Below are 12,773 nucleotides of genomic sequence, written 5' to 3' on the forward strand. Positions count from 1 at the left end.
AACTGATGCCACATCAGAGAACATTTATAGCCTGAGCTGATCTGCAATGCTTGACCCTTAGTTGGTCCAAAAAAACACATTTGGGGTTGGGTTTTCATGTATATCTTTGTACCTCAGTTCAAAATAAATCCAGTGAATCTCCATAAGTAGTAATACTGTGGGATCTTAGCCTTAGTATTTGAAATTCGGCAGATTAAACTTTGTAAAGATGAAGGGTCCTAGCTGTAATATTACATTAGTTTGGTCAGTCTCTACAATGAATAACACTGTAGGGTCTCAGCCTTAATATGTATTAATGTCAGGTAAATTAGTATTTCACATAATGTTTGAATTAATCCCCAACATGTAAATTACTCAGATAAAGTCACATTATAAATAACACAACAGGATCTATATATAAACTTGTTAGATGACTTTCACAGCATGAATCATATTCTTACTGTTAGTTTTTTGTTGGAAAACTTTTGTGCAACATCGGTTGTTTTAAATGGAGATAAAATCTTTAGCTGAAATTCACACCTCAATCACTCCCCCTCCTGTGGTACGACTATACATACCACTCCGCCCTTCCCATTTGTTCGTTCTCACTTTTCATGCCCTCCCCACCCTTCCTATAATTCTGCCTCCTTTTCCTGTCCTCTCCTTTTCCTAGGAGAAGGTTTTCCCCCACAGCTCATCTCAGTCTTCACCAACATAACGATCCTTTGCATCCAATAAACAATCAAGTTCAAACTGATGGTGTGGTCTTGGTGCTTTACCACAAAATGTGACTTGACATCACTGTAAAGCTACTCTACACGATGGCATGTTCTCGTATTGGGGTAATTCAATCATACATGTTCGAGTTGGAGACCAAATCTCAAGAAGTTCTCTAAGTTTCTTACACATGAAAACCTGTCTGGATCCGTGTTTTTGAGACTGTCATCAGTAAAATGCAGTTTCAGGGTGGAAACGCTGAGTCATGGCATTGACTGTTTTGTTCCTCTCATGACGTGTCTTCTAGTATATCTAGAACACCATATGGTCATAATAACAAGGTGGAAAAACATGACTTTCGCATTTCTCGGAATCTTTGATGTGGCTGACATATTTAATCTGGTCAAGACTTTGATCATTGATCTTCAGATTTAACAGTGAGCTCTGGAATAAAATCAAACTGATGTAGTTTTCTTTATGCTGACAGTAAGACTTGAGATTTCTGCTGCATACATTACTTCATCTCAGATCAGCAGAGGCTCTTTGTGTAGCCGTCATTTATTCACTTTAAACTTCTTCATCTTAAAAAATGAAAGTTTTAAATAGTGTCTGTGAAATTGTAGTGCGATATATATCAAGTATCTCTCTCTTGCTATTTTTTTAAATTCTGTCAACCACTCTCAGGACATTTTTGTTCTCACACATCACTCGATGTTGTTCTTGGACAACAATATCTCAGTAACTATTAGAGATACTAAAATCCTGAAAATTTCAGGATTTTGCTAGAGCAGAAATTGTTCTAAAAAAGTTGATGATTTGAGATGGAATGGGCCTATATGCTGATAATCTCACAGAGAAACACTATTAATTGCTCTATGACTCCACTGATTTTTAAAAGTTGACTGTGAAAATCTGAACTATAGAACATCAAATAATTAAAATTAGCCTCATCTCATCTGCACAGTGAGGATTTAAACATTGAAATTGTAGCAAATGTTACTGTCACACTTCAAAAATACTCAAAAATTACAAGTAAATCTAGGAAAATCTAAAAGCAGATTGACCACTCTTTAAGTTCATGTTGTTATTGTCCTTTGTTCTACGATCCATTCATGTGCAGAAAGTATTTATATATTGTAGCTGGTGGACCTGAAGTCACATATCATACAGTATATGTGTTAGTTTAATCTGAAACAATGCATTACATGTTGTACACTGTGTGTTTGGTGTGTGAAATGCAATTTGTGGAGTAAAAATAAGTAAAAGACTGTCGCTTGATGATGTAATTAGTAGAATAGACAGCAAATGTGAGTCACAATTTCTGTTTGACTTAAGAAATTTGAAAAAGATAAGCATCTTAACTAAGAAAATATCTGCACTAATAAGTGAGAGATACATAAAAGTTACAGTTGAATATGTTGACACTGCTACTGATACTTCTATTTAAGTAAAGGATCTCAGTTCGCTACTGTTGCTCTATTTCAACACTGTCTCATAAAGCTGAGAGTCTTATCAGAGCTCTAATTCAGTGTGTTGCATAAAACATACAAAGAGAATACAAAAAGAAGGGGACAGAAAGAATTACACAACAAGAACGAAGAGAAGAGCAGAGAGAAAGGTTGAAAAAGACAGGAGGGTTAAAATAGACTCCGAGAAGAGGAGCAGGAAGTAGAGAAGAGGAGGAGAGAAACTCGAGCTGCATCAGAGGAAGCCTCTCCATGTCAGATAATCTAATAGCTTAAGTTCTTTGATCGCTGCTCGTCTTCTTCTCGGAGCTGCAGTGACAAAGCTACGAGCTGCAGTTTTCTACCGGTGCCGAGGAAGAGAGCCGAGATCAAACAATGGAGGTTTAGACAGCTCAGAAACACAACCCGGATCAGCCCCCCACCCCCACCCCCACCCCACACACAACCAAACTTCTGACATGTGAACACACTTTTCATGCACTGGGTCACGTGCACGTCCTCGCGCACGGATGATAGCTCACACGAACAGATGAGCAGATGTAGGTCTGTGTGTGGGAGCGGTTTGACTTAACACAGTCAGGTAGACGAACACATGGTGAACACCAACCCTCCCCCCACCGTCTTTGTTTCTCTCTCACTACAACACACTGAAGATGTCTGTGAAGATAGCTGAGCAGTAAGTGTGGGAGTGTTTCCACCAAACAATACACCTCACAGCTCCATACGGTATAAGAGACTTATCAATTATTTGTAATCTGGATGAAGAAAAAGAAATATTATGTCATATTTTTCGCTTTCGATTCCATCAGTGCAGCCATGCGCAATCACTGCTGGGAAAATACACAGAGGGCCAACACATGACATGAGCCAACATTTCCACCGAGCGTCTCTTAGTAAACATCATAAGCACAGAGAAATGTTTCATATGATATGTCAGATGTTTCCAAAGACACTAAGGCAAGTGACTCGAACAAGAAAGTCGACATACAATAAAGTCATATACTGGTGGTGTGCTTGGGGGTGTGCTACGGATATGAGCTGCGGCTTTGAGGCCGCTTCGTGAATCACACTTGGTTGTATCTATAGAACCAGCTCAGTATTATTTCCTTGTATGAACAAATAAGAAAAGGCGAGCAGAGTTTAGCTGCGGTTTTATTTATCAGTAACACATGTTGTGCCCAGTACAACAGACAAGACTAATATAATAGATCAGAGTGAAAAGCAAAAAAACACAAAGAAATACAGTAAGCAAACTGATGTGATGAGCTGATTATGTTTGTGCAGGTGCATTTTGTGCTTCTGACAGAAATTAGCTGCTCTTTTTTACAATGCAGTAAGATTGCAAACAGTACAATGGTGCACACACACACATATATATACAGAAACATGCATACTGGGCTTTGCAAAAGTTCTGTTACACTCGGTTTCATGATCTTTAGAGACGTTTACATGTCGGAGTGAAAAATTCCATTAAATAAACTGAAAGTTCTACCTTATAGGCAGGTGTCCTTAATACAATTTTTTTTCTCCGGTGAAGTTGTATCAAGATGGAAGTCAAAAGAGTTGAGATATCTGCTCTCCTTCGTGCTGAACATCAGCCGGATGACCATCCACAGAGTCGCGGAGAGGCTAAAGAATGGTGAAGATCTTTCAGGTCTTCACCATTCTTGATAGATCACTGAAAGATCTTCACCATTCTTGAGCCTCTCCGCGACTCTGTGGACGGTCATCCGGCTGATGTTCAGCTGCTTGGCTCTGTCAGACTTGTTGTGTCCAGCATGAAGGAGAGCAGATATCTCAACTCTTTTGACTTCCATCTTGATACAACTTCACTGGAGAAAAAAATTGTATTAAGGACACCTGCCTATAAGGTAGAACTTTCAGTTTATTTAATGGAATTTTTCACTCCGACATGTAAACGTCTCTAAAGATCATGAAACCGTGTAACAGAACTTTTGCAAAGCCCGGTATTTTTATAAGTGATAACACAAATAAGACTTTACTGTAAATTAGATAGAACTTCTGCCAGCCTTTTTATATTAAAACCACCGCATATATTTATATATTAATAAATACAAACAGGTGACAAATTAAAGGAAAAACCCAAACCCTTAACTCCTACGGAGACGGTATTCCCCTTAGAGAGAAGAGTCACTGCAAATCATATAAAGTTGATCACCTTTCTCCTATGATGAAACATTTCCATCCTGATGGGTGTGGTTTCTTCCAGGATGGCAATGCTTCATGAGGAGCCATTGAATAGTTTGATTAAAATGATGTGAATCAGATGATGTGGCCTTTAAAGTCAGCAGATCCCAACCCGGTGAACACCTGAGGGAGATTCCGGCATCACGTGTTAGATAGCGCCCTCCACCACATCATCGAAACACCAAATGAGGGAGTGTCTTTTACAGGAATTGTGTTACATCCTCCAGTAGAGTTCAGAGACTTGGAGAATCCATGTCAGGGAGCACTAAAGCTGTTCTGGCAGCATGTAGTGGCCAAACACCTTACTAGGACACTTAGTGTTGGTTTTTCCTTTAAATTGTCACCTGTCTGTTCGCCACATGTACTCTTGTCTGACCTACAGCAACATCTCTTCTTATGCTTTTACATTTTTTGGCGAAAATAAAATTGTAAATTCATCTACATGTTTATGCATTGTACAGCACTACCACTAACTATAACCGAACTAATAACTAAAATACAACTCTTTCTTTTATGACATTAGACAATGGACTGCACTCCTAATAAAATGAACACTGATTGCATGTTACAATAAAACAAAACCCCTCTAATGTTGTCTCACCATGCCAATAGTTATTTCTAACCGCCCATATATCTGCGATTTCTGTCTCACGGCAGTTTTATGTGGACTCAAGCACCCCTTTCTTGCACCACTGCACTTTCATACAGAGAGATGTGATAGCTTTACAGAATGGCGCATTGATATTTCCTCGAAATGAAAACATAATATACACAGTGATCCTGGAACTGTCAAAGCCAGTACCGATTTTGTCTTACTTATTGTTTTTGTATTTAGCTCTTCACTGGGTAGTTCTCGTGCACTCCAATGTACAACATATGGAGTGACGATATTATGATTCATTTGTGAGAAAGCAAAGACAAATGTGTGGATTGAGTTGGGACTGATGGACAACTACACGCTGAAATAGTTACCCTATTACTCTGAATAATCCTGTAAACACACTCAACAGATATTATCTGGGACTGTTCCTTCAGAAGAAAGACGCTCTCAGCTGCAAATTTTAAATGCCGTCAGATCAGTGCAGATCCTCCTCTGTTGTACTGCAGTGACAGCCTAATATCTGAACAAATGAAACTTAAACTTTTAAACCAGGGGTGAATGAGAAAATTTGTCATTTGGGTTAAGAGACCTGTCAAATCCAAAATGGCAAAAAAAAAAAAAAAAGAAGTCAGAGGCTGCATGCCACTGGGAGCACGGTTGATGCTCTCGTACGTCTTTTCTGAATGTTTGCTTTCATCCATGCAGCGTTTAAAACCTGGTGCGTCCAGATGACCTGTTGTTTCTATCCAGTCCTGTTCACGACAGAGTACGTGTCCTGGGAGCGAGTTTGACGGTTCAGTTGCTGCCAAAACACAAACAAAAGGTTTTGTTTTAAGATGGTTAGATAACAGAGCACACTAACAGCTGATGATCTCAGTCACGCCAGGCCTCCAGGGGCGATTATTAAACTCAGTGATAGTTTTAATCTTTAAAAAGCAGACACAAAAATGCCATTTGGCAGCCCAATACGCCGTAATGACAAATCAACAAGTCAACAGCAGCACAAACACAAAATACATGAGTAAATAACTGCATCAGATCGCTCATCCAGTGAATATGGCCGGTGGGAGGTGTTTTGTCCTTCCACTTACAAAGAATGAGTTGTCTGCCAATCAGAGGTGCAAAGGCAGTAACATTTATGTTTTGGAAGCTTAAATCTTGGCTAGTTTGTCTTAATACAGTGAAGGATGGAGGAATTTAAACTGTAGGAGTCCATGTCATGTGCAGATAGTTTGTATAAAATACCCCAAAACGCTGGTTGTTAGCAATATTGTATTTCTGTTTTAACTGAGGGCTTGCTTTGGAGGTTCAGTCTTATGGGTTCTGTAAAGTGTCTTGAGACAATCTGGATTATAATTGGCGCGATATAAATAAAATAGAATTGAATTGGTAGAATGAGCATTAAGCACCACTGATATATAGATCTTCAAAAGATTTATCGGCTTCTGTTGTTCAGCTTATGAAAGCCGAGTCAAGCAGCGGTTGAAAAGAATGACACCGATCTATCGATGCCGAAAGGAGCATTAATACAAAGTCAGTTATTTCTCTAAACCGTAACAGACAATAAAACACGGGTGTCAATCGTATGGCCCGTGGGCCAAAAGCGGCCTGTCAGATAGTCAGTTTCGGCCCGTGGGACGACTTTATAAAGGATAAAAACTACAGAGAAGACATTAACTGTAAATTGTAAATTTGTAAAACTGTAATTTTAAAACACTTTACACAAGTTGTTTTGATCATAAACTAAAATCCTATATGGGTCCAGATATCTGTGACTAAATGTTGTGTTCCTTCATAGATAAGCTGTGATCTGTAAATTGTAGTGTGTCAATGATAAACTGAGGCATAATGCTGTAGTTTTTCTTAAGAAATTTCAGGTTGTTCATAATGTTTTGTTAAAAGATAATTTATTAAATACGAACATTTTCAGAATGTACTTTTTTGAACTAAAACATAGAGGGGAAAGTAATAATTGTGGTTATTTATAGGTTATTATGCTCTGATTTTACTGTTCTGGTTCACTTCAGATCAAATTGGGCTGAATGTGGAACCTAAACTAAGATGAGTTTGACACCCCTGTTCAAATGTTACGTTGTTCTTATATGAATAGAGTTCTCCAGGTTTGTCAACAGACTTTTACAAATTAACATGCCATGAATATTTTTGATCACTCAATAGTAATATTCGTTAAGTAATTCTGTTTCTCCTGATAGCTTCAGAAATAGATTTGCATGGGGCTAGAAAGAACTGGTGGGAGCTCGGCGTCTCTCACTTTGTGAGATTTTGGGGCGTCTCTGAAACATTGACGATATGCATTTCTATTTATCTGTTTCTTCATTGTTATGATCACGTTTAAACTTTGGCTATAAATGATGTATGATTTATGCATGAGGGTGACATTTATGTCATGTATGCAGCCAGAAACTGTGAAAGAATCAAGGATTTCTGATGGTCCTTGAACTAATCATGTGTGATGGGCGGTTCTATTGGGAAAATGAACCAAATATAAGCTTCAAATTGTGATAATTTGTCCAAATTGTTTTACTCAATGTATTTCATCTAAAAAAAAGTAACCTAAATAAACTATTTAAATGATCCACATTCTCAAAAAAGCCCAATAAAATTCTACACTGGTTGTCATAACTTAGAAGCTATTAGGGACTCAGCTGCGACCAAAAGTCACGCAACAAAAATTCTGGAGTTTTTCAGATGAACTGCAGGCTGTGTTTAGGAGACAAGTACCAAAATCATTTCAAAATGTCAGAAAAAAGATTATCTACGATATGCTGAGTCGGTGTTTCTTTCCAGTATCAATCAATCAAAGTTGATTTCTACAGCCCTTTGCAACAGGTCAAAGGGTGACCAAAATGCTTCACAGTAAAAAAACAAGGAAATAACTTAAAAACAGTACAGTAACTTAAAACAGAACAATCACAACTGCAGGCAAGTTTAGAATAATCAGTTAACCTCAGCATATTTTTTAACTATTTATGCATATTCAGTATTGGTAACACCAGTGAGTGGGGAATTGGAAAACTGTAGTACATATTGATTCAGTTTCGCTTTATTTTTTTTTTTTGTAAGAATGACATATTTTTTTCTATGAAATTTTAAATCTTTTTTCTTATTTTATGATTTGCTGTGTTAGAACTGTGTCATTTTGCAGTGGCAGCATTTTTAAGCTCTGTGTTGCGCTGTTTCCATAGAGGTGCACTGAAAAATTAGCCCACATTAAATAAAAAGGTGATGCCCAGGACCTGCATGGAGGCGAGAGCTTTCAGGTACACATGCTGTTCTTGCCATCGCAGCAGTGGGGCGCAATATCGCACACTTCATTCACCTTAACTCGACAATCAGACTGCAAAAAAAAATACAGTTTTTAATACACAATAGGACATACCTCGTACTCAGAGGATGAGGCAGGTGTAGGCCGTCCTCCTGATCGAGCAGGAGCTAGAAGACAGAGACAGAACAAATGTGACCAAACCCTTGAACAATTTGTAACAATCTGTGTAGGTACTTCTATCCAAGTGACATTAGGAAACCTGTTTCCCAGCGTAGACAGAAATGTTATCAACACTCGAGTGTATTCGTACCTTTGGAAGAGTGAGCAGGTCCGGCTGAGCTCTTGTTCTTGGTGCAGCTGCAGATTAGTATCATAAGCAGTGCTGTCCCCACTATGTCCACAATGATGACCAGCCCAATTAGTCTTGCATCCACCTCATAGCAGTCCTCACACACTACAGGACAAAGACAGCAGTCAAGTAAATGTTAGCTGAGCGAAGGCAGCTAGCACAGGGGGCTCACTGTGAAAAATAAAAAGGTTTTTCTACTCACCCTTTCCTTCAAAGCGGAAATAATATTTTATGGTCTCAGCTTGAGAAGTGTATTCACAGTGGAATGTGGTTTTGCCTTCATATGTGAAGGTATGGCTTTTTTCTTCTATTTCTAAGTCAGCGTCATCTGTCTTTTCCGTTATCACTGTATCGTCTTTGTACCACTTCCCAATCTCTGGACAGGTCAGTGTGACTTTTGTCTTCCAGACTGATATTTCTCCTTAAAACACACAGACAGATATTAAGTTACTTGAGTGCATTTGCATTACTTTATCATTCCATCAACATTACTTTTGATAGAGAAAAGACAACAATCTGAGAGCTGTGGTTTGTCCCTGAGACTCAACTCATCGTGTACGATTATATAATATGCCGTGCTGATATCTTATACAGATAAAAACATTTATATTATCAACTAACAATGAAAAGTGAAAAAAAAACAAATACAGTAAGGAACAAAAATACATACAGTTAATGACGACTATGCAGCAGTTAAATGAAATACAGGAAGTTGGAGAAATGTCTAATACTTGGTGTCATATTTTTTCTTGAAGTGATAGGAGTTTTTCTAAACTTAAAACAGTATACTCAAAATGTCAAATATAAGAAGCAAATTAAGAATGCACAATTGTTCGATGCTTACCATCATGAGTCTTGACGGTGGCTGTGAACAGAATCAGGACGACGGTGAGCACAGCCTGAACACCCATGCCGTGCATTTTCTTACCTACGACAGCTTCTGTTTTGTGTTTAGTTTTCTGTGTTTCTAGAACTTTCTACTGTATCGATCAAATGTTGGAAAGTTTCTTCTAGAAGATGTAAACTACATCAAGTTGGCTGTTCTGTAAGACAAGAAGACTCGGAGAAGGAGACCTGCTGGTGGTGGTTCTCACTCTGACTCTCTGACTGTCTAACGCACACAGACTCACACTCACATACACACTCACACACACACACACACGCACGTATGCACACACACACACATATGCTGCGCCACACAGGAAGCATTTTTTCACGATGCATTCACAGTTAAACCTCAAAATGAAGTCAAACTGACAGAGTAAAATGAATCCTTTTGCTTCTTTTGTTACAAACCAAAAAAATCTGACAACAACAGCAACGATACAGTTTAAAAGAATAACTGAATATTTCAAACTGAGTACTAAACACATTTTTCTGCCTTACTGGTTTGTAATAAAAGTCACCATGATGCGTATATGTACTAATACTTCAAATAACTATTGCATCAATGTAATGCTAGTAAATGTGATTGATTGTTGTTCGTGCAATTAATCAGAAAGAACGAATATTCTCTGATGTGAAAAGAATTTTGATGTGTTAAAGTAAATCTGGGTTGTATGGCTTTGTATCCGTTGCATCACGTCAGCAGTATGTGATCAGGAATTGAGCTTCACTCAACAAATGGCAAACTCTGATGCTACAGGTCTTTAGCTTTGGCCTCAGGTTTGATTCTGAGCCCCCCATGTGTCGATGTGTCCTTTGGGCACGACGGCGAACCCCAAGTTGTTTCTGATGGCAGACGAGCACCTGGCATGGCCGCTCTGCCACCATTAGTGAGTGAGTGTGAAAGAGAAACACAATGTGAAGCACTTTGTAGAGCCTAGCTGAGGTTAAAAGACGCTGTATAAGTGCAGACTATTTACTGTAACTTTGTACTGTGAAATTATTTATATAGTAGCAACTTAATCATCAAACATGACACAGTGTTAAAAATTTAAGCGTACACAGTAAAACGCCATGAGGAAATTTAGTCAAATCTTCTAATTTTTTCTGTTTAATTTGAAGTAAATATATGCAGTTTTTCTAAATCATTCCTGCTGACCAGAATTTAAAATGGCTGTTTTTTTTCCAGAGCTTAAAAGCATGAGATCTTATAACTTGAATCATCTTTTGGTAAAATGATCAGTTACCGCAACTCATTGAATCACGTTTATCATGAATAAACAAGATTATAAGCCAGCTAACTGGGATGCACTGTTAAATTAGTTAAAACTCTTCCTTTTTGCAGTTTTAAAAAAATTGCTGTGTCTTTGTTACAAGTTGAATATTTGTTTCTTCTCCTAATCAAACAATACTAACCATGACAAATGCTTGTATTCATTTCAGTCGATAGATTTAAAATGTATCTCATCGTTTATCTGTAGCTGGAAACAGCCCCACATGTTGTCTTTGTACTGACTCTGGTAAAAGAGGACTTAGACAGACGATGCTGTGAACTCTTAATAATAAATGAGGAATAATCTCTTTAAGCTTTGATATTGTAAAAGAAAAACAAGTCTGTAAGCAATGATTATATGACTATTTGATTCAGCTTAATATTCTTTTTTTTAACTTGTCTCTCCAAGTTCAGTTCATTTAACTGCCAGTTTTACTCTCACAACTCATAAGATGACTTTGAACTAATTAATCAACCAAAGGGCAGTTAATTCGCATTTTTAAAACAGCATTGAAGCTTATATTTCAAAGCTGAATTAATTTAAAATCATTTCCAGTGCAGGCAAACAATATGTGGCATCCAAATACAAATTTCATCAATGATTTAACTTATCAGTGCTTCCTGGATGACTTATAAACCATTAATGAGAGCAACTTTTGGGTTTCATAGCTGTAAAAAGTCTCCGTGTCTGGTGTCTCAGTGTATCTTTTCTCTACACGGGGGGTTAAATTGTCTGCACGTAAACTGCAGCAACCCCAGTCTGAGTTCGACTGGAGATGTTTGTTGTTTGCGTGTTTCCTTCCATCCCCCTGTGGCTTGTCATCTCTCTACTGCCAAATAAAGTCACTGATACAGAGACAAGAGTGTCTAACTTTGAGACATTAGCATGTCATCTATAATTATAGGTGATAATAAAAGGCACTGACAGTGATCAGCCCAGTCTGCAATTATAATTACTAATGATGGATTTTGGTCCGGATGCCTGTAGCTCGATTTCAGAAAGCCAAACAGCCCATCATTATACTTTATTTGATTACTTATTTGACTTCTAGAATAGCAGTGAATGTTATATTACCCTTTAAAATGGCTTAAACGTTACAGAACTCAGAAACCAGCATTGCTATTTGAAGAGGTACAGAGTTAGTAACATGTGCTGTTTTAGCTCATATAGTATGCTATGTAGCAGTTCATATTTAAAAATAACATACACGTATAAAGGTTGAAATGAAGCTTATAAAATATTTAAAGTTTTTTAGGTTGACTACAGACTTTTTACGCAGATTTTTTTGAAGTTTTGTGATTGCAAAAGCACTTGTCATGCACATTCAGTAGGTTTTAACCTCCATCCATCTTCAATAAAACATATTGGTACATCAGTCATAAAAATGTGGAGGTTTGAGCAGCAGCCTTTCTGATCTCCTTCAGCCTGCTGAGGAACATCAAAGTGCTGCTCTGCCCCCAAGTGGTTCAGCTCAGCAAAAGCCAGTTTCACTCAGTGGAAAATCTGTGCAGCCTGCTGCTGCTCTCCCTTCAAAGGATAGAAGAACCAGCCCATTAACATCTCCCTGTTTGTTTACACTGTAAAGACAGAGTGGTCCAGCTACATGTGAGAGGATTTTTGACGAGTTGATGGTCATTAATTCGCTTTATATCAGAGCAAAATACATGACTTTTCTTAACAAATAAAGTGGAGTTCTCTTTTCAGTCAAATATATCTGAAAAAATGATTTGCCAAAACTAACTGATTTTCATGTGATATATATTAATTTAATGGATTAAATCAAACAAATTAAGTGAGAAAAATAAGCCAAGAGGTTTTAATTTCTCAGTGAAACTTTAACATCAAATCCAATAATAAAGAATGGATCTATTAAATGACACCGGGAGTCATTTAAAGCCTTTATTGTCTCACTTTCTGCGTCATGGCGCACAGAAGCCCATGGCCACATAGTGAAGGCCACTTCATGCTGTTTTATTATATAATAAAACATTAGATCATATATTAAGAC

At 37.8% G+C, this 12,773-nt stretch overlaps 1 protein-coding gene across 1 annotated transcript; it reads right to left on the reverse strand.

The window, feature by feature from the left end:
- Positions 1 to 3,296: 3,296 nt before the first annotated feature.
- LOC110946920 (T-cell surface glycoprotein CD3 epsilon chain-like) lies at positions 3,297 to 12,516 on the reverse strand. The gene is made up of 5 exons (XM_051958231.1): positions 9,451 to 12,516; positions 8,809 to 9,027; positions 8,568 to 8,711; positions 8,372 to 8,424; positions 3,297 to 5,773 (listed from the first exon to the last, which is right to left on the reverse strand). Exons 1-5 carry the CDS (start codon positions 9,524 to 9,526, stop codon positions 5,714 to 5,716), a joined length of 552 nt encoding a protein of 183 aa, XP_051814191.1. The 5' UTR covers positions 9,527 to 12,516; the 3' UTR covers positions 3,297 to 5,713.
- Positions 12,517 to 12,773: the final 257 nt, after the last annotated feature.

The sequence above is a fragment of the Acanthochromis polyacanthus genome, chromosome 13 (assembly GCF_021347895.1).
Source record: "Acanthochromis polyacanthus isolate Apoly-LR-REF ecotype Palm Island chromosome 13, KAUST_Apoly_ChrSc, whole genome shotgun sequence".
NCBI classification, from domain to species: domain Eukaryota; kingdom Metazoa; phylum Chordata; class Actinopteri; family Pomacentridae; genus Acanthochromis; species Acanthochromis polyacanthus.